The sequence below is a fragment of the Netta rufina genome, assembly GCF_964035555.1.
Source record: "Netta rufina genome assembly, chromosome: 5".
Taxonomy (NCBI): domain Eukaryota; kingdom Metazoa; phylum Chordata; class Aves; order Anseriformes; family Anatidae; genus Netta; species Netta rufina.
In genome coordinates this window covers 57960156-57986059 of record NC_140128.1, presented here as the reverse complement: position 1 = coordinate 57986059, position 25904 = coordinate 57960156, and the positions used below count along the sequence as shown (strand labels likewise).

Here is a 25904-nt window from a genome sequence, read left to right as displayed (position 1 = left end):
CTATTGGTCTGTCTAGCGTGGGGGCAACCAGCGGTGTGTTCCAACAGGGCTGACTCTTCTACACCCCTATAAGCCAAGGTATTTGCATGCTAATGCAACAGAAATGGATTCTGTGTTCTGTGGCACAGATCCTTTCTTTGCAACGGGCTGTAATTTCCTGGTTCATAGCGAGATGAATCAGATAGTGCTTATTACTACTTTGAAATGCTGAAATATTTCCCCATTCTGAAGCTATAACTGTAAGTGATGGCAGCACTGAACACAGGGAAGCGCACATCAAGGGGAGCTTGGTGCAATAGAAAAGGGTTTGGTTGAACACTAATAATTTTTGTTTGGTTGCAGTGAAAAATCCCCCAGAAATTAGCCCATTTCTGTAATGCTTACCTGTAGGAAATAAGACTTACAGTCAGCCTGTGTGAATTCTCTTTCAATTTCTATGCTTCTCACCACTGATGGTTGCATATTGCCCATCATCTAGCAGAGGAATTTAGGAAACAAGTTGCTCTGCAGTCTTATGTTCAGAAAAAGCCCCTGTAGCAAGCAAACATGTTCTGCCCAACCCATGGAGGCAAAAACAAAAAAACAAACAAAAAAACCACAACATTGCTTATTTCTAGAATATTAACAGTGATGCAGTTAGGCGTGCAAACTTAGCAACATGGTTTAGAAAAGTCAAAGCCGACAATTTGCTAATATTTGTTAGTGGTGTCATACTGTACAGTAGTACACACCTACACTTGGTGCTCAGATGTGAGAGAAAAGGCTCCAGCTCCATACTGAAGCACTTCAATGGTAGCCTTAGGTAGAAGTGCCTGGGCTCCAGCCTGCCCAAGCCACTCAGATCTGGCAGTGCTTTAGAACATGGCAGCTTTCATAGCCTGTAGGCCTGTGGGCTGCTCTTCGTGTAGCTTTTAGCTGTGGAGCCAGGTTTGCGCTGGGGTTTCACAGCTATGGCTCTCACCTGGTGTTGGATCACGAGGTAAAGAACGGATCCTCCCCCTGCTTCTCCCTCCCCCACTCCCTCTGTTATCATTATTTTGTATTTTGAAAGCAATTACTTTCAGATGGAGCTCATTTAAGTTTCTGTCTCTGTAGAAGTCAGCCAACGCTAACCATTATTTCATTGCCAGGTTGTCACAAATGCCCATGCAAATCTTTCTGCCAAGAACTAATAGTCAGTTGCTGACATGATATTCAGTTCTTCTGCCATTAAGCAACCTGTGCAGGGGAAAAAATGTGAACAATGTTAAAAGGTCGAAGGAAAATTTCATAGCCTGCAATTTCCTTTCATTATGTACAGTTATATCAAATTGTCGTGCTGATGTAATAATATAATATGAGGCGCTTTCATGAAATTATCTCAAAATGTCGCCCCCCCAAAAAAAAAGTCTGGGAAATAACTTGAATGTTTTTCCCCCCACCCCTATTTTAAATAGTTTTACTTCCAGTTGATTATAACCACTGTAATGTAGGCTGACACTGATGTCTGCTTCAAACAAGTCATTATATCTATCCCCCAATTTCCTGGTGTCATCCTCTCACTCAGCATTTGGTTGTTAGCCATCAGCGAAGGGGAAAAAGGAAGAGAGCAAGGGTAGGAGCAACGGTGAGAGCAAGCACGCATGTGCAAACGCATCGTATGCAGGAGTGAAACTGGTCTACAGCTAGTTTGGAGTTTAAGTCTTTGGCAGGGAGATGCATCAAGCTGATTTCAGCAATACCTCACCTCCTCCCAAAATAGTCAATAATATTTCTGAAAGCAGGGCAAGTGGAAGACTATTTATAAGAAATTGGCACCCTTAAATTTGCCCATCCCTGAAAGCTCCATCATCTGTAGTCACTTGGAGCTGTGAAAGTTCCTAAGAACCCTGGTACCTGGACAAATTAAATCAGTCTACAGCCTGTAAAGTGACTGGGAAGGTAAGGGAAGACACTTACCATAGATACCATGATCACACACATCATAGTCTCATGAAACCAGTTTGATATCAGCTACAGGAAAGAAAGGAGCAAAAAGCCATATATTTAGGTTTTGTGATACCTGTTTATTCAGCCACGACAATCTACAACTGAACGAAGTGCATATCACTGGAAAAAAAATACTGCAAGTTCACAGAACTGAAGAATAGCTGAGAGAAAGGCAGCTCCCCCCCATCAGTATTACATACAGGAAGTACTTCAAAAGGCACCAACTTCAGTCCTAAAACCGTTTCAATTATAAACTTGCAATGAGCTTGAACCACGGAAACAAATACCGCATAAGAAGTGGGTAGGACTCAGAAAATTCTGCAACAACAGACATAAGAAATGTGCAGTTACGGCTGTTAATGGATTTGCCAACTCTACTACGCAACATTGTGATGAGTAACGTTTTTGTCTGCTTAGGCAGTATCAGCAGAAGTTGGCATTTTATAGCATCAGTCTTGTTTCCTTAACACACATAAATAGAAATCACTGACACTGAACAATGCATTAGCAGTGTCGATGACTCCTATTCGTACAGATGGAGAGTTTAAAAATATCCTGATCATAAATAAAATGAGGTCTTGCCTATGAAACATACCATGCCTTTGAACTCATCACGCTTCTGTTCAGTAGTAAAAGACTAAAATATAAATGTACATAATATTTATTTTCCAGGTTTTAGCAATCCACTTTTCATATTTCCATCTGCAAAGCTCTCCTTAGTATTTGTTTAGGCACTGGCTCAGCACAATATATGGCCACATCCTTAACTTCTTTGCTGAATTATTGTCTTGCAGGACATAAATAATGTCAAATGATTTCTTCTTAGAAGAATAGTGACAACAGCAAAGGCAGGTGCATGGCTCCCAGCTCCCAGCTCTGACTAGAGAAGGATCAGAGGCCCACGAACCATTGAAAGAAGTGGCACAACCTATAGCTGGGCTGAAGCAGATGGCAACTGCAGTGACAGCCACTGCTCAGTGACTACACCAGCCAAGGCTGGCTGTTATAAGCTATTTTGCTATCCAAGGAACTGGCCAGAAGTTCAATATTCAACCGTAAAAAATAGTAACTCCTAGGACAGGACATGATGCTGTACTCAGTTTAAGACATCTCAAATGAAGCCATGCAAAGCCATACCATACTTTTAACTTCAGCTCTCAAGGTAGGAGCAGCTTGTTTTCCCATGGGCATTTATCTTAGAGAGGAAGGAAAAAAAAAAAGGAAAGAGAGTACCCTCTACCTCTGCCATGAGCCCTTCATTCTGAGATCAAAATACACCCATAATCAGAACCACATTTTTAATATATGTGGGTTAAAGTACAGCCTAGGAAAGAACAGCTATTGCATCAGTGCGCGACTATTTTCCATCATTCAGACAAAGAAATAACCTTGGATGCACAAAAGCGTACTCTGGTCCAGCTTTTAAAAACCATTTGGGTCCAGCTTAATGGAAAAAACTCAGGCTTGCTTTCTGTATAGTTAGGATCCAAACCCATCAGGCGTCTCCTGCAGCAGCAGCATTGTGCCTTGAAAGAACCCGACACATCCATGGTCATCAGCAATACTTTGTGAGCTCAGGCTGAGCTTCCACTTGAAACTTTTGTGCCGATTTATACACATATATTTTGAGTCTTCTACAACCAGTCTAAATTACATTTTCTACCAATGATGTCCAAACAAAACAAAAATTCTTACCTCAGAAGAAGCTGACCACTGGTGTCAGTTCAAAAGGATCAAGAGACAACTTTCTGAGGGCTCACTGCATTTTTAGGCTCTCTCTGTGAAACCACTCTAATAAGGCAAACACAGTAAATGTCTTCCATATTCAACAAGCCATTGAGAAGAAAATAAAAAGTTCTGGCACTGAACAGGATGCTCTCATGACAGTGTTCCCCATATAGATCTATCATTCAATCCATAAAGAATTAGTAGAAAATATATGGCACTAAACATATTTTCTTAATAAATACATGCTACCTGGGTCTTAGTTTGCTACACATTTCTTAGGAGCACCCAGCCTGTCAGGCACAGTCTCAAGGGGAGATTTTCCAACACATTTTTTCCCCACATTTTCCCCTCGGACTGACAGCGTGACAGCACCAAACATGGGTAATTTGCAAGAACACAGAGATCCGGAAATGGCCTAACATTGCTGGAGATGAATTGTACACCACATGCTCACCTCTGCAAACGTCCCAGGACCACAGCAAAATTTCTTCAAGCAGCAGCAGCCGCCTCCGGCCACGTCCCGGCTCAGCAGCAGGAGCTGATGCACAGAGAGGAGGGGAGGCTGCAGCGCAGCCCCGTTCTCACCTCCTCACGAGCCTTTGCAGATCACCAGCACTCAGTTCTCGTATGTTAGCAATGGGAAAACCCCCCAGTATTTGAATCAAAATGCAGTGACAGCTGTGCTCAGGCCTGGCATTGACATTGCCCACACCTGGGATGCAATATCTGAGGCAATCAGTGGCATACTTGTGATTAACCCAATGTCTTACTCAAGAGACAAATGCACCCTTGTTCATTCCTTTTTTTCTCTCCAGGCTACTTGTTTATCTGCTGTGCCATTTTAAAGTCATACACCTTCTCTTTGCCCAGATATGAACACAGTCACATTAATTCAGAGATTTGACAGCTATTGGCTTTTGTCCGTTTTAAACCACCGCTAGTAACTTTTAATAAAATAAAATATTTAACAGAACAAAACAAAAAAAAAACTTAAAATCACATCATTTTCCTTTTTACACTGTGCTTGTAGCAGCATGTATGAATCACAGTGTGGCATGAAGCTGCAGCACCGCCCTTTTACGTCAATCCAGTGCAAATTTTCATTTGGAAATTAATGTTATGATTTACACCCACTCTTTCCCATTTCCTATGACATGTGTTTCAAGATTGCACATAAATTCAGCACTTTTAAAGCAAAACAAACAAAAAAAATCACTTGAAGATTTCTTTGAAAAATTGTATTAAACTCAAAGATTACACAAGGGAAGGAAAACCAGAGAAAGAGCAACACAAGAGGCGTTTAGGCCAGAAGGTGATCAAGCCCAAGAAACACTGAAACATGTCTGCTTCACAGCTGAACATCCCTCAAAATGAGCATGGTACCAATGAATTCAAGACTGTACCTACATTTGTTTCCTTTTTTTTTTTTTGTAGTAAATCTTACACTTTTTTTTTTTTTTTTTGAAAGGGCACTGCTATATTACATTTCTTAAAAACAATAAAAAGGTAACTAGTAAAAATTTCAACCATCAGCAGCATCTGTTATAGTACAAGATCAAAAACAAGACGACAGGTTTGCGCAACTTACTGAAAATCCTTTATGCCCCTCCTATAAAAAAATATCGTCCTTGGCTTTAAAAAAAACACAAGGATCAAAGGCTTGGATAATATTCGAACTATGCAGATGGCATACAATGCCAAGTCCCTAATCCAAAAGACAGGCTCAAAGTAGACTTTTGGGGTGGTCCCAATTTAATTTCACCATACCTGAAATGCCCAGAACATGCATGTATTTTATTTAAACATACCATTTACAATGATTGCAATTCTAGCTCACACCAAAATGCAATATTGACAGTTGTCAGAATGAACGATGCCATCCTGCTCTTTACTGAGCTATTTCCTTTTTTTTTATTTTTTGCTCAGTGCATTGTAAACACATGCAGAAATCAGCACAACAGGGAGGCTCAAGCCTGCATCCAAAGTGAAAGGCAAACAAGTCAGCACAGTTGCAAAGCAAAGGAAGTGCTGGAACTATCAGCCTCCTACTCTTTGAAGGATCCTGTACAAAATATGAAAAGCACACTTTAAGGTGTCACACATTTAGAAAACGAGCAGGCAGCAAACCCGAGGGAAGCAGGCAAAAGCAGGCCCCAGTTTAGCTTCCAGTCCCCTGCCTTGACCCTTGCTGTGGGAGGCTTTGGCTGGGCAGGACGTAATTCCACAGGCTAGTCAGAAGGAGAGGGAAGATAGTCTGATTCTAGCTGATTTCACAAGCCCTGGTTAGCAGATCATATACAAATGCAAACAGTTAATATTCACAGAGCAACCTTTTGTACCTAAATATTATAATAGATTTAACATCATTAATAAATATATAAAACAACATAATAATCTCACAGACAAAACACATTTCAAAGGTTAGCACTGACTGAAATAAGTAGGCAGTTTGGTCATTGTGTAAAGCACTGAAGAATTATACACACATAATAATGTGTTAAGAACAGGCTCACAGAATATAAACATAAGCTTGGCTTTACATTACTGAAGAGGCTCTAAACTGGCCCTAGAAGCTATTCTGAACGGCCTTCAAATGAAGGCCCTTGCAGCCATTGCATATTTAAGAATAGAAGAAAGTCCTTTACACTGTACACATCTCAGCACTTTATCTAGATCCACTGCAAAACAGGCATTCCCCAGGGATCAGCACACACAGGTAAGCAGGTTGGTCCCAAATGATGCTCCTATACACTCATACAATCGCACACTGAGAGAGGAGATCATCTCATCAGTGCTTAAAAGTATTGGTCTGGGAGACAGAGCCCTGGGTCCTGACCCCTAGCCCTGAACAGACTTAATCTGTCATCTTAAATCAGTCACTTTATCGCTTTGTCTCAGTTGCCTTTAAAAAAGAGAGGCGGTAATTTCCTGTCTTGCAGGACTGTTCTGAGGCTTAATTTCATAAGGTGCTTTTTAAGAGTCTCAGGAAAGGCACTATAAAAGTGCAGCTATTACAATGTCAGAAACACGGGTGGAGGGAGGTGCACGTCTCACAAGCATTTCCCAGGACATCCCTGTGTAAATCCAGAAGAGACGAGGACTCGCGCTTGGTCACACTTCAGCAGTCCCATCACAGTGGCTTCGTTTTCTCTCATAGCTTTGAACAAGCTTCACATCTCCAGGCCTCGGCAGAATTACTGGGTGGCCCCGCTGCGCAGCATGTCCGCAGCCTCCATTTGTTCTAAGGGGCCGAATTCCGGGTGTGTGACTGGGGACTTCCTCTGCCCCCGCAGGGTGTGCGCGTTCAGCATCTCCAGCAGCAAGTCATACACCGGCACCACGTTTTTACACTTCATGCTCAGCAGGTGCTCCATTCCTTTGTTACTGTGAAGAAAAACAGGAAAAAAAAGCTCAGCAATCTGGGTCTTAACAGTACAGAGATGGAAAACACACTCATGGCTTCAAGAGTCCCTTTTGTTTTTTTATTGGGAATTAAGAAATTTATCTGCTGTAGTCCCTGGGATCACTCGGCACTACCAACAGTAACAACATCCCAACACTGTAGAGAACCAAGAAGTGTGTTGCCCCACACAAAGCGACTTCAGAAAATAATTCAGGTGTATCGACCCTATTGAAATAAAAGAGAAAGCTTCTTTGATGCCGTAAATATGGGAGGCCCACACACTGCAGCTATAAACAAAAGGGGAATTTACACTATGTAGTGACCACCTACCTCTCCTGACTGGCTGAGAAGAAAGACCAAACTACGCTGGCTAACTTCAAGTAGTTTTCTTCCCTCTGCATGCCAGTGTTAGATCCCGAAGATGGCCATAGGCTTTAAATGTTTTTGTTCGTTTGTTTGTTTTTGTCGTATAGTAAGGTACAGTGACACCTTGCTAGCTTGAACACTGTGGCAGTATTGTTGTCTGGATTGACAAACGATGGCTATCACTGAAATATTGTGGTTGGAAGTGTATGTGCACTCAGATACACTCAAGATGTTGAGGATGAAAACCAAGTGCACCAAATTAATCACAGTGGAAATAGCAGCTGCTGGCCAGCAAATAGCTGAGCAAGTGGTTTGGATTGGGAGGGAGGCAATGCTTCCAGAAAAATGAGGTCCCGCTGCAATTCATGGGTTATAAATATATTAATGGCAAGGAAGAAAGAAAGGACCCCCTCCTACACCCAGTTCATGAGGTCTGCACCATTTGGCAATCCAGGCTGAGAGCATCAATTATTTCCAGAATGGTCTATAATTGACTGACCAGTGCTGAGCAATGTAAGGGAGATGGGCCACAACAAGTAGTCTCCAGACTTCAGCTGAGGCAGGCATAGCATAAAAGCTCTCATTTCAATAAGAAAAGATCCACATTTTGCAAAGATTTGTGACATTTATTCATGCCACACCAGAACAAGAGCCCCTGTTGATGCAGTGTCACACAGCAGCTCATCAGAGCTATGAATTGAGCTCAGCTCCAGGTGGTGCTGATGCCCTCTCTAGGGCTGGCTCTCAAACTTGCCACCAGTTGAAAATCTGGCTGTTACAAGCTGCCTTCAGCACAGTCAGTTTCTCGCTGCTGCCACCCTCTCTCAGGAAGCCCATCCAAAAGGTGGATGCCCTTGCAATGTCCCTGCCTCTCTTTGCATGCCTCACACCTCAGGACCCTCACAAAGATTTCCCTGGACACATGCTCCACGATCAAGGCATCAGACAGCTTCATGAGTAGCTGGTCTCAGGGTAACAATTCAAATAATTCAAATTCAAAAAATTCAAAGATGACAAAGCCTGAAAATTAAAGCATCTGTTAGCAGGGCCCTTGGGACTTGAGACTGCTGTACTGCAAGCAAAGAGAAGCAATTCAAGGAGGTCCAGGAGCTGGAAGGGAGAGGAAGGGCCACTTCCCATAGGGAAAGCAGGAGCTTGGCATTGCTCTAGTGACACTTCGCAAAAATGCAAATAGGAGAACTGATCATTGCTCCTGGGACACATGGCAAATGTGGCCTCGGACAAACACTGTGCCCAGTGTTTGTACACCTTGCTCCTCCAAACTTCCCTCTGCTCAAGTTTGAAAGTGACTTTTCTTTTTGACAGAAGATTTTTGGCTTCTGGCTGGTGTTTTATGTTTGTTTATTATTGTTATTATTATTATCATCATCATCATCAACATTATTGTTGTTATTGTTACTATCATTATTATTATATTGGAAGGCTACATTTGTATTGTTATTGTTAAATATTTCAGGCAGGTACACAGGAATGACTTCAAGCAATATAGTTAAGAGAGCATTTTAATATTAACACAACATTTTGAGCGCCAGCCAACACTCGAGTATATTGTCTAGTGAGAAAGGATTGTCTTACAATGAAACGAGATGAACAGCAATACCAGGGTCCCTCAGGAGTGCTCCAGAGTTCAAGCCTTACTTTGTTGCTGTAAACAGAGACTCACTTTACATATGTTCTGTAAAATTTACCTTGCATGTCTGACATGAGAGAGTAGCATCAACAGATTGGCCAGACGAGTTGTTTGCTGCTGGGAGGGGATTCCACTCTTTGCAATAACCCACACCAAAGCATCTGTGACTACATTGAGCAGGTGATGCAGCTTCCTGTTGCTTTCAGGTTCTTCTGCTGACAAGGGAAACATGCCTAGGCAGAGAAGAGAGAGAAATACTCCTCGTGAGGAAGAAGAAAGTTATGATTGTGAATTTTCATCTGAAATAACATTTCTCAGGATCAGAGAAGTTCCATTTCCCGACAGCCCCAGCCCCAGCACTATACAAACAACACTTCATCTACTATACCAAGCTTCAACTTATACCCCTTTGTCCAAATCTGATATCTACATCAATTGCATACTGAATAACTCTCCCAGATCCTCCCAAGACAACGTGTTGAACATAGACTCTTCAATCTGACTGAGCCCGATGCTCTCAGAGTCTGTGCTCTCCATTCTCCAGGATTTTTTATTTTGAATCACTCTGTGCTGTGTAGTTTTGTTTCTATCATGAACTATAGCATTATGCTTGCTCTAATCCCTTCTTGCTGAAAACAAAACAAAACAAAACAAAACTTTCTTCTTCAGTTATATCCTAGGGAGGGAGGAGAACACAGAGACAGACAGTGCTCATTGACCCAGCCTGACACAGGCTCCCCACAGCTTGCCAGGGTGCCTGTACAACACCTGCCTGCACTGACCTTAAAAGTCAGCAAAAGCAGAAAAAAAGGAGAGTGAGGAGGGGGAAAGGAAGAACTCTCCACTAGGAATGTCTGGAAACATGCAGTAGTATTACTGATATAATTTGTCAGTTAGAGAGATTTTATTTTTTAAGAGTAGAAGCTTTGAAAAAAAACATGGCTGATGATCTTTTATTTATTTATATTTTTTTTTTGGTAAATAACAAAAAAAAAGAAACAGCCTTATTGTTGACTGAAATAGTGGTATCTGTCTATAAACAAGTCTGATAACAGCTGGACTACCACCCTGCAGAATCTTGCTGAGAGTTATGCAGAAATTTCTTGCTGGAAACAGTAGATGTAAAGAGTATAATCTTTCTTTAAATAGATGTTATTTTGTTTTGCTTTTTTTTTTTTTTTTTTTGACAACATTAATTGCAAAACATTTTGGAGACTAAAATGATTTTACTACAGACTGCCTAAAGGTGGGCAAACACACATTCCTAGTTGCCTTGTGTAAAAGGCTGCAAAGCAAACCTTTTGTCCTTAAATTCATCTTGCAGAACTGTTTGAGTACATTCAATTACTTTTTACTAATTAATTACCATTAAATAGAAATATCTAAGCACAGTTAATCATCACTCAGTTGAGTAACTAGTTTTATTAGAATTCAGAATAGGCTTGAAGAGCTTGCACTACCCACGACCAGGATCTACAGAGATCTGAGCAAAATTTCTCCTTGATCACCAGGGATCAACATTTGAAAAGGACATACCCACAGACTGGGTCGCGAACCCCACCATGTGAGAAGCTTTTCAAATTTGAGGTCTTTTATTCGGTTCTTTAGAACAGGATATAGACACTAAATTCAGCAAACGGTATCGCTTAGAAGTTTCTTGAGCAAAAATCTGTATGATCTGATGGTAAGAAGTCCCTCTCTATTTTTCTCTTTCAATGGCTTTATTGCATTTGATATTTCTGCCATTTTTAGAGAATAATTTCCCAGCTACAGCTGAAATAAGTATAATTTGGTGAGTGTCAGAGGCAATTGTGTACTCACTGGAATTGAGGAGGATCATTGCCTTGACACACAGATACTCCTTGTGCTGCAGTTTCAGCTCTCGGAACCTCGAGGTCATGGCCAGGAGCATATCAAAGATTTCCAAAATTCCCTCTACGCATTTCCCCTCGTCCCTATGGAAACACATTTAAAATGTTACCAAAAAAGTAGAATTAGGGAACTCTGACTCAGACAGATAAAAGTCATAGCACAAAGAAGGCTGCAAAGGCCTATCCATCTCATCTTTGGGAGAATTCAAAAGGTTCTGTCACGAAATCTAAATGGAAAATTACACTGGTATAAAAGGTCAGCACCTCTAAGAAACTAATTTTCTCTTTAAAGTGTTTAAAGTGCTTGCAGGATTGACCACAAGTAAGTATGACTGCATTTCTTTAAGAGGCTTTAACCTCACAGACAAAATAATTTTGGATAATTAGTTTTCAACTATGTAGTACCGGGCAGAGCACAGCACCTTCTTGAGTATTATCCAGATTTGTTTCACCAGAAATTAATACCACAACCTGTGACATCCTCGTTTGTACCTGACAGGGGCCTAATAAATAAGAAAGGCCCCCCCCCAAATAAATTTCTTGTAATAATAAGGCAGCGTCTGCTGAATGCACCTTTCTCCATTTTGGATGTTAGAATCAGTACCATTTTCAGAACACACTGTGTATGATTAGAAAAAAAATAAATAAAAATACCAGAAGCTATACCAATGGGTTTGAAATTAAACAGCAGAAATGTTAAACCACATAAGTTACTGATTCATATTTTAAAAAATAAAAATAATAATTAAAAAGTGCTGGACTTAAAAAACATTTAAACTCTATGACACAGTGACCCCAAAGGGATGCTTCTTGCACTATCTGTAATACAAGATTATTTATAATGATGTTTTTACCATGAGACACACTTCTCCTGGCTCCCTAGAGGAAGGCGCTGAGCCCTCAGGCTGTGAGGCAGGCACGGGCAGATAACACAAACCAGATGTAGAAAGTACTGCCCGTAGAGAGGCTGCTGCCTGAATACTGCTTGCTTTCCCCTGTGCCTCTGGCAAAGGAGCACACTGAGTTTTGCAGGAGGACAGGCAGCTGCTGGTTTCAAGACAAGGGCATGAGCATCAGAGAAATACTTGTCTACTAAGATTACCTGGGGAATGTTATCTCAAGTTCAGCCAAGATAAAAGTGACCAAGTTACAGATGAGTTTCACATAAGCAGGTCTTACAAAATAAAAAAATTACAGAATGCCCAGATGCTTGCTAGCTCCCACCCAGCCGTATCTTGCAGAGATGAAGGAATGTATCAAATAAGCCTGCTCTATTCAGTTCATATTAGCTCCTGAGGAACTAACTGTGTCATACATTTTCAGCAATTTTTTATCATTGCATTGAACAATCTAGCATGTCCTTGCATTGGGTTTTATATGAGCAAATCACAATTTACTTCAAACCTTCTTTAAATCAAATTTATTTCTCTTACTAACCCATTTTGCTTTCTGTATCTATGATGATGATTATTATTTAGCTCGAGCCACAGAATTGGTGCAGATATGAATTTCACCAGGTTGAAGAGGTTAAGAGATATTTTATACCTAGCCAATAGAGTGGATTGTTTCCCTGACTTTTTACTAAGCCCAGATCAAATACGTACCAAGGTGCTACAGAAAAACATCTTTACTAATCCTTATTCTTCCCTGCTGGTAGATAGTTATGGAGAAATAATTTTTTAAACTTGTAAACAACCTGATTTAGCTTGCAAAAAAATAATAAAAACCTTTCAGTGCTGAAGTGCAAGCTATTTTTTTTTTTAATCCCTTTTGGCTAATGCTGCAAAGCTCATTATTGTAGCTATCTATGAAGTCTGCACTAAGGACAGGGAAAAAAAAAAAAAAAAACAAACAAATATATAAAATAATTAAAATGTGGCTTGAAACCACACCTACTTTTTATTTTGAGAGCTGGGGAAGAAAACCTATCAGCTCTAAGAAATTGTTTGACAATGTAGCACATTATATTGGTGTGTCTGCAATGTTGGCATCTAGAGTCCTAGAACAAAAGGACCAAAACCAACAAAGACAGTGAAAAATAGAGATACTGAACACCGTTATGTGCTAGAGGAACTAGTGGACTGTCACTGTTTATGCTCAGCATGTGAAGCCTCGAGTCATTATTGTTACGAATACAAGTAAATGACATTGTTAAATAAACCTTTAACAGCATCTCCAATATTTTGTCCTCTTCTCACTGTTCACACCTCCCCCCTCCACACATGCCAGCTGAAGTGCCCTCAAGAAGTTTATTTCTCTTACCTGTCTAGTACAAGGTCTGGTGCAAAAATTAGTTTCCCAGGATGGTCAATTGATCTCCACATCAAACCCACCATTAATACTTCCATCCAGCAGCTCTCCAAGAGCCTCACTTGGTCGTAGAGGCTGAGATCAATGAAGCCTAAAATGATGAAAACAGCATCAATTAAATCAACTTATTTACATCTCTGTTTTTATAAAGAAGACTGAGTATATAAGAAACAAAAAGAAACATGAGTTGTGAAGAAAGCCAGAAAAGGAAACACTGTCATCAGAAGTTTCATGCTGCCATCTCAAAAGAGAACATTAATATTTGTGATTATCCTTGTCAAACCTTCCGCAAAACGTTTGAAATAAACCAGAGCAGTGCTGAAGTGCAATTGCTCCTGTACAGCTGTTGACATGCAAGTGAAAGCCAAAGACCTGCCTTATGCCTGGGCACCTCTTCAGCTGACGGTCCCACAGCCTTCTGAGAAGCACTGGGAAATCACTCACAAAACTCACACCTCTTAGAGACAACTGCAGTGAACTACAGAGGACTCTTAACAAAATAGACCATTATTTTCCCATAATGTATATGGTTGCTGCTTGCAGGGGGGTTTGTTGGTTTATTTGCTTTAACTCATAAGACAGACATGTTTCTGGGTTTGTTGGTTGCCCCTGAAAGAATCCACATCTTGGTGCCACTGTGTTATCACCCTCTTTGTAAATAGGTGTTAACCCCATCCCACCACTTTCATGGGTCCCTTCCCCAAAATTGCAGCAAACCAGGAAAACAAACAAAAAAACAATCAACAAACAAGAGTAGTTGATGAAGGTAGTAGTGTCTCCATTGCCTCCACACACAAGGAAGCAAGAACAGAATTAATGGAAAACCATGCGTAAGCCTGTTCCAGCATTTTGTTCTTATAGCAAGTGTCAGATAACATTGCAACATGGCCAGAAGAGAAAGAAAGTTGTTGCCTCCTTCAAAAAAAAGACTGCTAGGAAAGACTCATAGAAGTCAAATAAAGAGAAACAAAATGCACACACAAGGAAAATATATATAAAAAAAAAAAGCCAAGAAAAACTCACAGAAAACAGAAAAGTGTCAATTACCAAGAGGCAAGCAGGAAAGCAGACTGCTCAGGCAGCCAAGGAATAAAACCCAGGTATGATGAAGACCAGCTCAGTGGCCAAACCACACCTTTGTTCAAAACTAAGATCAGGCCAAAGTTTTCAAAGCAGAGAGGCTTAAGATTAGCTCCTAGCAATGGTGTTTCACTTTTAGATGAGCTGGCGTCTATGTCTCTGAATAGTGAAAAATCATTACAGAGGCTGGCCATGGGAACAGGTTTCTTGCAGCTCAGTTGTCTGAAGTCTTAAAAAGCACACAGTACGTTTGTGCTGTCACAGAACCTGCTCGCGGTGATTTATACAAATGTTCCATATATTTTCATCTTATTAAACTACTAGCCTGGAAGACAGTTAGTGACATCCTCAGGTTGACATAAACTGGGTAATGCTTACTCTCTCTTCGTTGCTGGAAGTGCTGCCTTTCAAAATCCATAGCCTTACTCCTTATTTTATGAGCAGAGTAAACAGGAGCCCATGAGCTGTACTTTCCCTCGTGGATTTCACTGTCACAGAATTTACTACAGAATTCACAGCCAACAGCAGATTATCTGCCAGACCCAAACTCTCATAATTTAAAAAATGCTGTTAGAAAAATACTCATGGAAGTGTGAATAGGATAAACTGACAGTGATGGTTTCCTGGGAAACTACAGCCCAAAGATATTTCAGGGATTTATTGAAATAAACAGTTACACAGGCGTGTGCTGTTTTCTCTAGCATAAACAACCAGTTACTGGATTTAAAAACAAATCTCTGTTGAGCTGTCAGAGCAAGTCCCAGTTTTCAATCTACAGCTAATTAGAGATCCAGATTTATCCCAGATGTCACCTGCTAAATATGCATTACCAGCCCCAACAAGATTTATGAACGTTGCGCACAACTATTAGAACCATCCCCTTTCTTTTCATAACCATCATGTTGTAAAGGTTGAGGACAGCACGTTATCACTACAGCTTCTTTCAAAGTCTCTAAAGTCCCTTTTCATTTGCTGCAGAGTACATTAAATTGCTCATTTTTTCTGTGACTGTAGTACATGTCCTTTAAATCATGTCCTTTAAATTATATCTAATCCGTTAATATAAACTACCAAGACAGACTGCCACAACAGCACAGGAAAAAAGAAGAAAGTGTTGGATGTGTAGTAACTATCAAAAGACACGCTGCTCCGGCCAACAACAAACCAGGTTGCATAATGAATCCAAACTTCAATATTATGACAACATCCTATCGATTAGCAGTACAGCTCCAGCTATGAACTCTGTTCAACTCTCTTACACTAGTACAACAAAGTAAAAGGCAGTTATAGAGGTTATGTTCCTCCCACTGATAACACTGAATTAAAATCCTTGCAATTAATGAGAAAAAAAAAAAAAAAAGATCCAGGTATTGCCTTCTATTTTTCTGAACAACAAAAAATCAATCCAATAAGCAGAAAGTACAGTCAAAAATACAGTCACAGAGTAAGATTCATAATAAAAGAAGGTGACTAAACATTACATAAGGAAAAAATATATATGTAAACATTTATCTTTCCTTTATATACAAAACTAATACCAGTATCTTACATATATAGCACTAGGATATGAAGGGGGAAAAAAAAAAAAGAAAAAAAAAAAAAAACACATTTGTTTTCACTGTCAAAATAATGTTCAATAATAATTTAGGAGTGAAAATGAGTTTCTTACTACACAGATACAATATCAAATATTCAGCTTTACAGAAAGTAAAAATACAACGCATTGGGCTGTTAGTCAACAACTCTTTTTTTTTTTTCCCCTAAGACTCCATGGAACAGAGCATGGATCTAGATGATTAGCTTCAGGGAGGAATTTTGAAAACTGAAATTTTATGTCCTAAGCTTTAGTCATCATAATCACTTTTAAGGAAAAATAAATACATAAATCCACATTCATGTAGATGCTCTAAATGCCGTGTTATATTGTAATATAATTCACGATTGGGAACATATTAAATGTCACATCTATTTTCGGCATTATTCTAACCTAATGTTTTTTTCTGTTCTGTGTAACATGAGTGATCAGAAAAAACAAACATACACGATAAAGCGTCAACATTCCCAGGAACTGTTTTTTGAAGGGTTATGATTGCTTAAACAGGTTTTTTTCATACAATTCTTTTATTGCCAAGAAAATTGTTTTATTTCTGATGTAAGTTGAAAACAAGCTAAAAGTGATCAACGTCAAAGTTGGGGTTAGCTTGGAGACAATTTTTTAAAAATAATTATTACAATTTTAAAATTTTTGTTTGCTTTTCTAAACTGACATAGTTCAAAGTAAGCAAACAAACAAAAAAAAACAACACATAAGCGAAGAAAAATCTGTAAATAGATGTTGGGTTTTTTCCTATTCAAATATTGCTTAAAATCAGGTCATTTCCTAAAACTGTTTTCCCTGTATTACTTCCCCTCCCCCCCCCCGCCAATTCACTTCCTATCAGGCTAATAGAACTATACAGAGTCCTCTGAAATGGTGTTTATTATTCAACTTTTTTTAATCAGAAAATAAATTATAGCAATAGACACCATTTTTACCCTTACAGTTACTTACTTGATGGTTATTTGCACTGTTTCTTAACTCAGGGAAAATAAGAATTAAGGATTCTGACACTCAGTTTAAAGCACTCCATGTTAACAGCAAAACCACTATCGCTGTACAAATGGCCAACACAGCTTAGGATTCTCATGCCCAAGCAACTAAACTGGAATTTGCACACCTGAAATATATCACACCTGGACAATCCAGCACAGTGGCTGAGCCATGGAGACTCTGCAAGGAGCAGATATAGCCCAACAGTTGGAGCTGGTAGCATCTTCAGGCCCTCCACCTGGACCTGAAATAGCATATACCTCCCTTATCCTAATTTCTTAGTTTCAGGAGTGTACAACATTTTCCCCATGAAGATGAACTCCTGTACTATGTGTGCACTGTGTTTTTTTCTAGATATAAGGGTTACTGTCATGTCTTCCTGAGCATGTATTTGAGCAGTAGCAAGCACTGCTCACAGTAACAAGACGTGGGCACATGCTGGCACACTCTGCTTGCCCTCAGCATAAGATCTGAGGGAAGACCACGTTGTTCTGACCCCTCATTCCAGACATCCGTGGGCTTAGGACCTCTAGATGCACTGTGGAATGCATTAGCCATGCAAGGTGCACATAGCTGCAGGGATCACTCCTAGCAGAGCACTATATCTGAAGTTAAAGATTAAGCTCCACACTGCTGTGTCTCTGTCAATTATTCAATGCTTCTTTTAGCTCAGTACTATTTAGTTGGCCACCTTAGCTCTTACTAAATGGCTATGGTCTACAGTTTAGTCTATGTCAGCCAGCAATTTTTTCCACACAGCTTTGCCAGCTATCTTCTCCACGTTCTGGCTGCTTTTACTCTGTCTTTTATTCTTTATTATGGCTGTTTTAAAGTGGGCCCTTCATGGAGAAGAAATTGTACATGTTCACCACTTACTTCAGTTTGTAAGGAGAGAAATGGTACATTGCCAGGGTACCGTGGCTGCATTAGAGAGTGGCTACATTCAAGGCAGTAACACATGTAGCTGCACTTCAGTGCATGTTCTTTGTGTTGCCAACAACCCAAAGCATCCTTATTGATTGTTGTTTTGAAGGAGTGCACACAATAATTCTGAGATCGATACTATGTGCCACTTAGCAATTTGAAGCTCTTGTGTACCAACTATGTCAGCTGAAGCAATTGCAGAGGCTCAGTGCTTGGATACACAGCAGTTTTCACCAACTTCAACAGAAACCTTTCAATAAGATTCAAGGAAAAAATTTGACTTTTTTTTTCTATATCAATCTAGTTAATACACCTTTTAATGAATATCCTTAATCAGATTAATCAGGCATTTATAGTTGATGAGGTGGAAATTACACGCAACACCAACTATGTTTTTTAGAAAACTGAGTAAGTATTTGGCTAACAGCAAATATCAAATTGTTGGTAAGGTTGTTTGATTCAAAATACTTCCAAGTGAATTACCAAGAGCTATAATTTCTCCATTACTTTTATAGGATAGAAAACCTAAGACCTTCATACCACGCATTCACAGTGCTATACTGTCAAGGCATTGAATAAAATAAACAAAAAAGAGATTGAAATCCTTACCAGGAATTTTTTTGGCCCAGCCAATCATATGAACCAGCTCTTTGTCTGCCAGTTTTGTCAGGGACATCATCATGGAGGCCTCCGTGAATGGTTTGCTGGGACGACTCACCAAAACATTGGGAGGTTCAGCTTCAAGTAGAGTTAAAACGAACTGCTCTGGACTGACCGTGCTGAGGAGGATCTCTTTTACACGGGTGGCCGTCTCATTGTATTTCTTAGTTTTGCTAATGCAATGCACTTGATCTTCTGAATTGCGATGGCGGCGCAGGATGCGATATCCACAACGTTCTCTTCTTGAGCCTGACACAAGAGGAACATGATTGCATTGATGTATATTTCTCTCAGTGTTGCATTATACAAATTAAAATGTTTGAGAAGGGAAAACACTCTTTAATATTGGATGTTCTAGCCTGAAGCATCAAGTTTCAGACTTTCTAGAGCATTTATCATTGACCTAACTTTGCTTCCACTGACTTCAGTTGAGGCTTTGGTTTACTCTACTGAAGAAAAAATAACAAGATAAATGTTTATTCACTTACAGTTAACCCACTTTACAAGTCCCTGGGGAAATTCTCATTGACATCAAGAGAGATAAATCAAGTCTTCAAATGCAATTAAAGGCAGCCATTTACTTTGGTTTTAAAATTCTGTTTTAGATGTCAATTGGAAAAGAAAAAAAAAAAAAAGAAAAAAAAAAGAACTCTAAATTTGGGCAATTTGGGCCATGACACAGTGTAAGTACCTCACCCAGAAGCACAGCTGTTCCTCACTGCTAGCTGGGTGTTCAGTGAGGTGACCCGTCTTCTCTGTATGTCCTGTTAAGCCAGTGGGAGTTTCCTCCAAGTGAATTCAGATATCTACAACTAGACGGAGCAAGCCCCATTTTTGGAGCTTTGCTTAAAGAATACTATTTCAGTTTCACAGAACAGTCCTTTTACAAAGGTTTTTAATTCCCAGAATTATTATTTTTTTTTTCATTAACACAACAGCAAACATTCTCTGCCTATCAGTATTATTGCTAGGATCAGTTATCTGTCTTTGGAGAGCTGCCATACAAAGAAGCTAAAAGACTCTGCAAAAACACTGGGGGATTTGCTAAAACACTAAGCCATGGTTTCTGCTTCCATCACTCCTTTTATGTTTACTTATATACAAATAATCCTTGTCAATAACTAACATACAAGATTTCACAATATTAAAAATCAAGATATTTAAAAATATTAACTTACTAAATAGCTGGAATCCTCTAGCACTTAATGTTTTCAATATCACTGCTAAATTGTCCTCTAATTCTTTCAGAAGTCATTTTTTTTGTGCTAGCCATCAACTCTTCTACTGACAAATGATACTCCAAGGTTGAATTTTCATATACATGTAAATGTCATTGGTAGCATAAATCTATATTAGACCAACATTTATTACTGCATTAGTAGAGATCATGAAGACCTAAAAGTATAATAAGAGGTTGCCTCATTTGGTTTCAGTCCTGTAAGTTACAAAGGCATCTTTTCATCTAGTACTGCTATCTTGACATTACTAGAATTAATGATTTTTTTTGGCGTGTTGCCTTCAGAATTCTCAACATAGTCACAGAATCTGGTTCTTCTTTATTAGGATAGGTAATTCATTCCCTAATATTTACTCCATAAAGTACACGAAGGCAAAGGAGCAGAGGAATGATGAAGGTGGAAAAATCCCAACAACGTGATCAATGCCAACAAGCACCCTGACTTGGCTATTCTCAGGGTTATCAAAGAACAAGCCCATGGTCCATGAATGACACCCACCAGATAAGTCAACAAGAAGGGCTGTAGGGACCATGAACTCCAAGCCAAGCACTAGCGTGACCAGAGGATCTGGATGTCAGCTACCAGAAGGGCCATGGGTTTGGACCAGCTGCCAGACACTTGCTTGCATGCTGTATATGTGCAAGGGTTTGTGCACAAGGCACCTGGAAGACCGAAGTAACCAAAGGCTACTGGATAACACTGATTTTCTAAAGCCTGTTTTTGGAGGTATCCATAATGTATGAATCCAACTGTGTGGGAGAACGGATAACTACCAGTGAGTGGAGTGAGGCTGCAGACTTTGAAGGTCTCTTATGGCCAAAGACCACCAGCTGAGAAGAATGTAGGGGTGAGCTACCTGACAGAGTGTCTAAACCCAGCTGCTGGAAGGATCCATACTGTATACATACATGCATTTCCCACTGCTTGTGCTTGCATGAGTGCTAGATCTTCTGTCTGCTGATGAGTGTGGCTGGCTGTGGATACAGGCATTGTGTGGTTTTGGTAATGGCAATACGTGTTCACACTCGCTATTAGTTGGACCCAGGGACATAGCAATGTAGCAGCTTCCCCTTTTTCATGCTACCTTACTCAGCAACTCCTACCATTCTTCATCTACAGTCATCAGATATATTAGAACATGAGTTGCATAAATTCTAACATGACAATGAAATTCTGGCATTTAGGTTCATTTGGCCAACTGAGAGTTTCAAATATAAGCAAAAAGTAAAAATAGAAGAAGAAGTGAAGGCACACAGATTCACAAAAAATATTCAGATGCTATTGACAAGGCTCATACTGCTAAATAAGATGTTGAGTGAATGCAGTCTCAGTGGTAGAGGTTCCCCAGGTGTGATGGCTTGTCAGGTCATAGTCCTGTCTCATCTTCAACAGCTGTTAAGCACCATTTGAGTCAACCTGTGAGAAGGATGAGATGCAAAGGCCAGTCAGGTATAACCTGAAGGCACTGAACAAAATGGAAAAGGTCTAAAAAAGTCTGCCAGGACTTTAAGGTTGTGGAACTTTCAGCTGCACAGTGTTACAAACATTGCTTGCTGCCTGTTCAATGAATTGCCTCAGATGTAAAAGAGAACAGAATGAGTATTAAAGAAGTTCTGGAAATTAGAGAACACCTGCTACGTGGAAAGAAAAGAGAGTGGAGAAGACAAACTGGCAAAGCTGGTTCAACAACGGGACCTTGGGTATGGAGGAACCCAAGTGGAATGAGGCATTTGGAGCAAGAAGCATTACCAGCTAGAAGTACTGGCTTAAAGTCTGCAACATAGTGGGCAAGGATGTCTTCATGTCCTTTGTGGTAGGATGAAATGGCTTGAGTACTGACACAAAGAGTAGACTGAAGGAAAAAAACAGTGATTTGCAAAACTAAATAGCCTTAGTTTAGCTGAATCTAATCTAGCTACAAGCTGCCAGAGAAGCTAAACAGCAGTTAGTGAAGGATAACACACCACCAGAGACAGAGCTGCAGACGTTATCTCATGGTAGATTTATGAAGTCAGCCTTGATGATGAACCCCGCACAAAAAAAGGTTACCAGCAGAACTGCACAAGTCACAGAGGGATTTCTTCAGCCATCTCTATGGACAAATCCTTTTCTTCCTGAGAGAGTCAAAGGACAGCAAGGCATAGACGACACACAGAAGATGTAGTGAACTCTGTGCTAAACCTCATTTTGGACTAATGTACGAAGGTCAAGAGAGAGGAAAGTCTTAAAGTGCTTTGTCAGCTTCAGAAAAACATTAGAATGGCACAGTGGGCTGCAAACTGTACTGAAGTCACATCATGAACAGAAAGTATGTAAATATTTTCCATCAGGGAAGACAAAGAGGAAAGGTCAGCAGTAAGCTAAGAAACTGGAACAAAAGTTCAGCTGGAGACAGAACGAGGAAACACCAAGGTATCAGGGTGCTCTATGTACAGAGAGGTCAGTGGCTGTGACTTCCATATAAATGTCCATAGTAGAGACTGTACCAACAGGAGATAACTCAACTAAAGCAGAAAGCAACACCTTGTCCAGGTTTTACTATTCAGAATGCTGAAACACATTGAACAAGGGCATCTTGAAGGGCTAAACAAGAAAAATAGCACAGAGGGACTAAAAGCCATAGGTAGACACAGGGGGGAGGAGGCATTTTCTTGGGCAGAAAATGCCAGCTGTTCCGTGGCATGCGTTGGTTTTATTCTCCAGTACCTGGTGGAGACGTGAATCCCTCTAAAAGAGGGCTCATGAGGAACAGCAGCCTTTAAATTAAACACAGGGAAGAGTTGTTGAGTTTGCTGAAGGGACCATATCTAAAACAATAAAGTCAGAAAAACTACTGGTTTAAGAATGAGCTGTGGAGATGAGGAGACATCTGGCGAGACAATAAGGAAGAAATTCCAGCAGTTCAGAGACACCTGCCAGAAGCAGCGAGTGCTCAGGCAAGCACTTGCAACCAGCTCATCGATCCTAGTTCAATTCCCAGCACTGAAGTGAACCAAGTGCACTCCTGTGGGACTCAGCATGCTCTAATCAGCTGTCCTCAGCTCGTTTGAAAAGGAAAAAAAAGGAGTTGTGAAAGGGGGGAGGGGTTAAAAAAAAAAGGAAAAGAAAGAGGATGCTGAATTTTTGTTTGTATTTTTAATCAATGTATATTGCCAAAGGAGGCAAAGCCTGATTCACTGAGCAGTGTGCATAAAATAGCTCATCGGTAATTAAAAGAGATACCATTTATTTCCACATTAAAATTTATTCTGTTTGTGTTTAGGAAGGAAGGGAGAGCGGGGGGAAGAGAGAGAGAGAGTGCTCTGTAAGATTACACATCTAAGAAAACTACATTTAAGGCTGCCAGTCAATTGACCTGTCAGGAATTAGCAGCCTTTCCAATTAATACAACATTTAAACCACGTAAAGGAACGTTTCTACTTCCCATTTAAATGCAAAGTTTAGGCAGGACTGAAAAAAATTTGCCTGTCCATCTATTAGCATCCAAAAGGCATGTCTGTTTATAAAAATATGTGAGGAGTAACTATAGACCAGCTTGATGTTTGTCTTAACTAGAAACAGAGATGTGGATCTGTCTGTGTAAAGACACAGCAATAAAACAAAGTTTCTAAGGTTAGGGACTGTAACTGACCTTACCACAAACCCACTAAATATACTTAATAGCTAATATTCATTCATATAAAGGTAATTCAGGCAATTGGAGTAGTGCACAAGATGATCAAATCCCTCTTTCTTCCTACAATGCTCTTCTTATATAGAACAATTCTTTGCACAAGAAAATACCTGTATTCAGCTGAGAATGCTGGATGCAAGACCTCCAGTTACAGCACCGTAAGTGATCAGAAGAACATAAGAAATGAGACACATCAGTCGGTTGGTTTGTTGAGCCCAGAGCAGAGCAGGCTGAGGGGAGGCCTCATGGCAGCCTGCAGCTCCCTCACGAGGGGAGCGGAGGGGCAGGCACTGAGCTCTGCTCTCTGGGGACAGCGACAGGACCCGAGGGGACGGCATGGAGCTGGGACAGGGGAGGGTCAGGCTGGGTATGAGGGAAAGATTCTGCACCCAGAGGTGGCCGGGCACTGGGACAAGCTCCCCAGGGCAGTGGGCACAGCACCGAGCCTGACAGAATTCAAGAAGTACTTGGACAATGCTCTCAGACAGAGGGTCTGAGTTTTGGGTGGTCCTGTGTGGAGATAGGAGTTGGACTCAGTGATCCTTGTGGGTCTCTTATGACTGGGGATATTCTATGTTTGCTCATTATAATGAGTCAGTTGTTCACTCAACCATGAATAAATCACAACAGGTGTTGTTGACAGTAGAACACACCCTTTTTAAATCAACATGTTCTTTACAAATTCTTTGAAAATTGCAAATGTCTGTCTGATATGGTGGGCATGTTACTCTTAACATTGATTTTGGTCCCTGGCAACTGCTTCTGTAACTAGCCAGTTCAGCAGGAATTGCAGAATCTACCACTGAATATATTATAATCAGTTTCTAAGTGTTTGTGCTTAAAAATTTCTGTTCTCAAGTATACATTAGTAAACCATTATCACTCAAATCACCTTTGAAAGCAAGTGAAAGTGTTCTGGTGAATATGCCTGTATTCATAGACCAGGCCTACTGACAAAGAAGCTGCTGTCTGCCACGGACATATGAGAACAAGAGCTGAAATTGCAATGGTTTCTAAAATAGCTAAAATACAATTAATACATCTGATGTCCAGAGAATGCCTCGAAACATTTTTCCCCATTCACTTTCTATGTGAAAAGCAATTTACAGTATTTCAAAGTGCTATCTAGAAACTGCATGCAGCAGACAAATACAGGAGAAAAAGAGCTAAATCCTGAACTTCACATTTTGTATGACCCCACATAGAAGTCTTATTATTTTTTTTTCTGCAAACTTATGGAATGGTGCCAGTATTCAGGGCAGTATCTATCCATCAGTTTTTAGTACGACCTCTCAGCTTCCACATTTTGTTGGGAAGGGTGCAAAACCAATCTTTCTTTGGAAAAGTAAGTCTAGTCCAATAGGGACAACAGGGAAACTGAAGTCTTCTTATGGAAGAATGTTTGCCTCAGAAAGCAAAAAGAGAAAAGCAGCAGTTCAGCTGCTCACAGAGTGGCTACAGTAAAGTAATGAAGCAACTCCTCTCTTCTTTACTACCTTGGACAATCAGCCTAGTCCATTTCAGGATCCCCAGGTAAACACCAGAAAGCTCTAAGAGAAGATTTGTTTTATCCTGATCAATTTTATTGAGATTTGCAGAGCAGAATTTACTTTTAATAAATTTGTACTAACTCTGTTTTCCTTGTTCCTGGTGACAGTGTTTTGCAATTAATTTTCTACCATTGCGCCTAATGCCAAAATTTGCAACAGTTTTCTTGATTGGAACAGTAGGCAACACAAACTTCCTGCAGATAAATTTAGAGATGCAGCATCCAAGACCCTGTGCTTTTGGAAGTGGTGGTACATGTTCTGTTAGAAAATCCATTATCACCTTGATATTAAGCACCTCCAAGCCTCTTCTGAAATACCTGTGGCTTGTCAAGTTGACTTCTCTATGTTTATGAATGCAATGACGCCCAAGAGAATTTCAGACCAGGAAACTCCAAAGCAACATTTTCCTACTACCTCCAACTGTTTTAAAGATGGCATGTACTACCCAAGTGCATTTACCCACAGAAACATACACAAATATATAAAAACACACATTTTTTTTTTTTTTTTGGCCAAGCCATCCATTGATAATATACAAAATGAGGATTTAAAGATTTCATGCAAACAGTGTGGAGTTTATGGCAAGCTTTCATAAACTGGCAAAGTGGTAATTGAGGCTCTTTTATCACTTCTGCTGGACAACAAGTCTCTGCTGAGTAAATACGCTTTTACAAACCATTCTATCCTGTGCAGGGTTTTAGCAGCAGTGAACCAATGCATTCACTAAGTGACCTGGGAAAAGCACAGAGACTTGGGAAAAGCCTTCATTAAAAAGAAAATGTACTCTTTTATGGCTTTCTACAGTACAAAAGTGGTATTAAAACATGTCTCTAAGAAGAAAAAAAATGGAAGATAATCACTCTGATCTGCAGGAAGTGTCATTTATGTTTCA

General features: G+C 40.1%; 1 protein-coding gene across 1 annotated transcript in view; it reads right to left on the bottom strand.

Annotated features, from left to right (window-relative positions):
- Positions 1-6890: 6890 nt before the first annotated feature.
- Positions 6891-25904, bottom strand: part of ESR2 (estrogen receptor 2) — a gene marked incomplete at both ends in the record, with an annotated part of 30988 nt that continues 11974 nt past the window's right edge. Inside the window, 5 exons of the mRNA XM_084287632.1 lie at positions 6891-7080; positions 9175-9349; positions 10938-11071; positions 13250-13388; positions 18501-18800. Coding sequence (XP_084143758.1) covers positions 6891-7080; positions 9175-9349; positions 10938-11071; positions 13250-13388; positions 18501-18800 — 938 coding nt within the window. The remainder of the gene's footprint in view (positions 7081-9174; positions 9350-10937; positions 11072-13249; positions 13389-18500; positions 18801-25904) is intronic.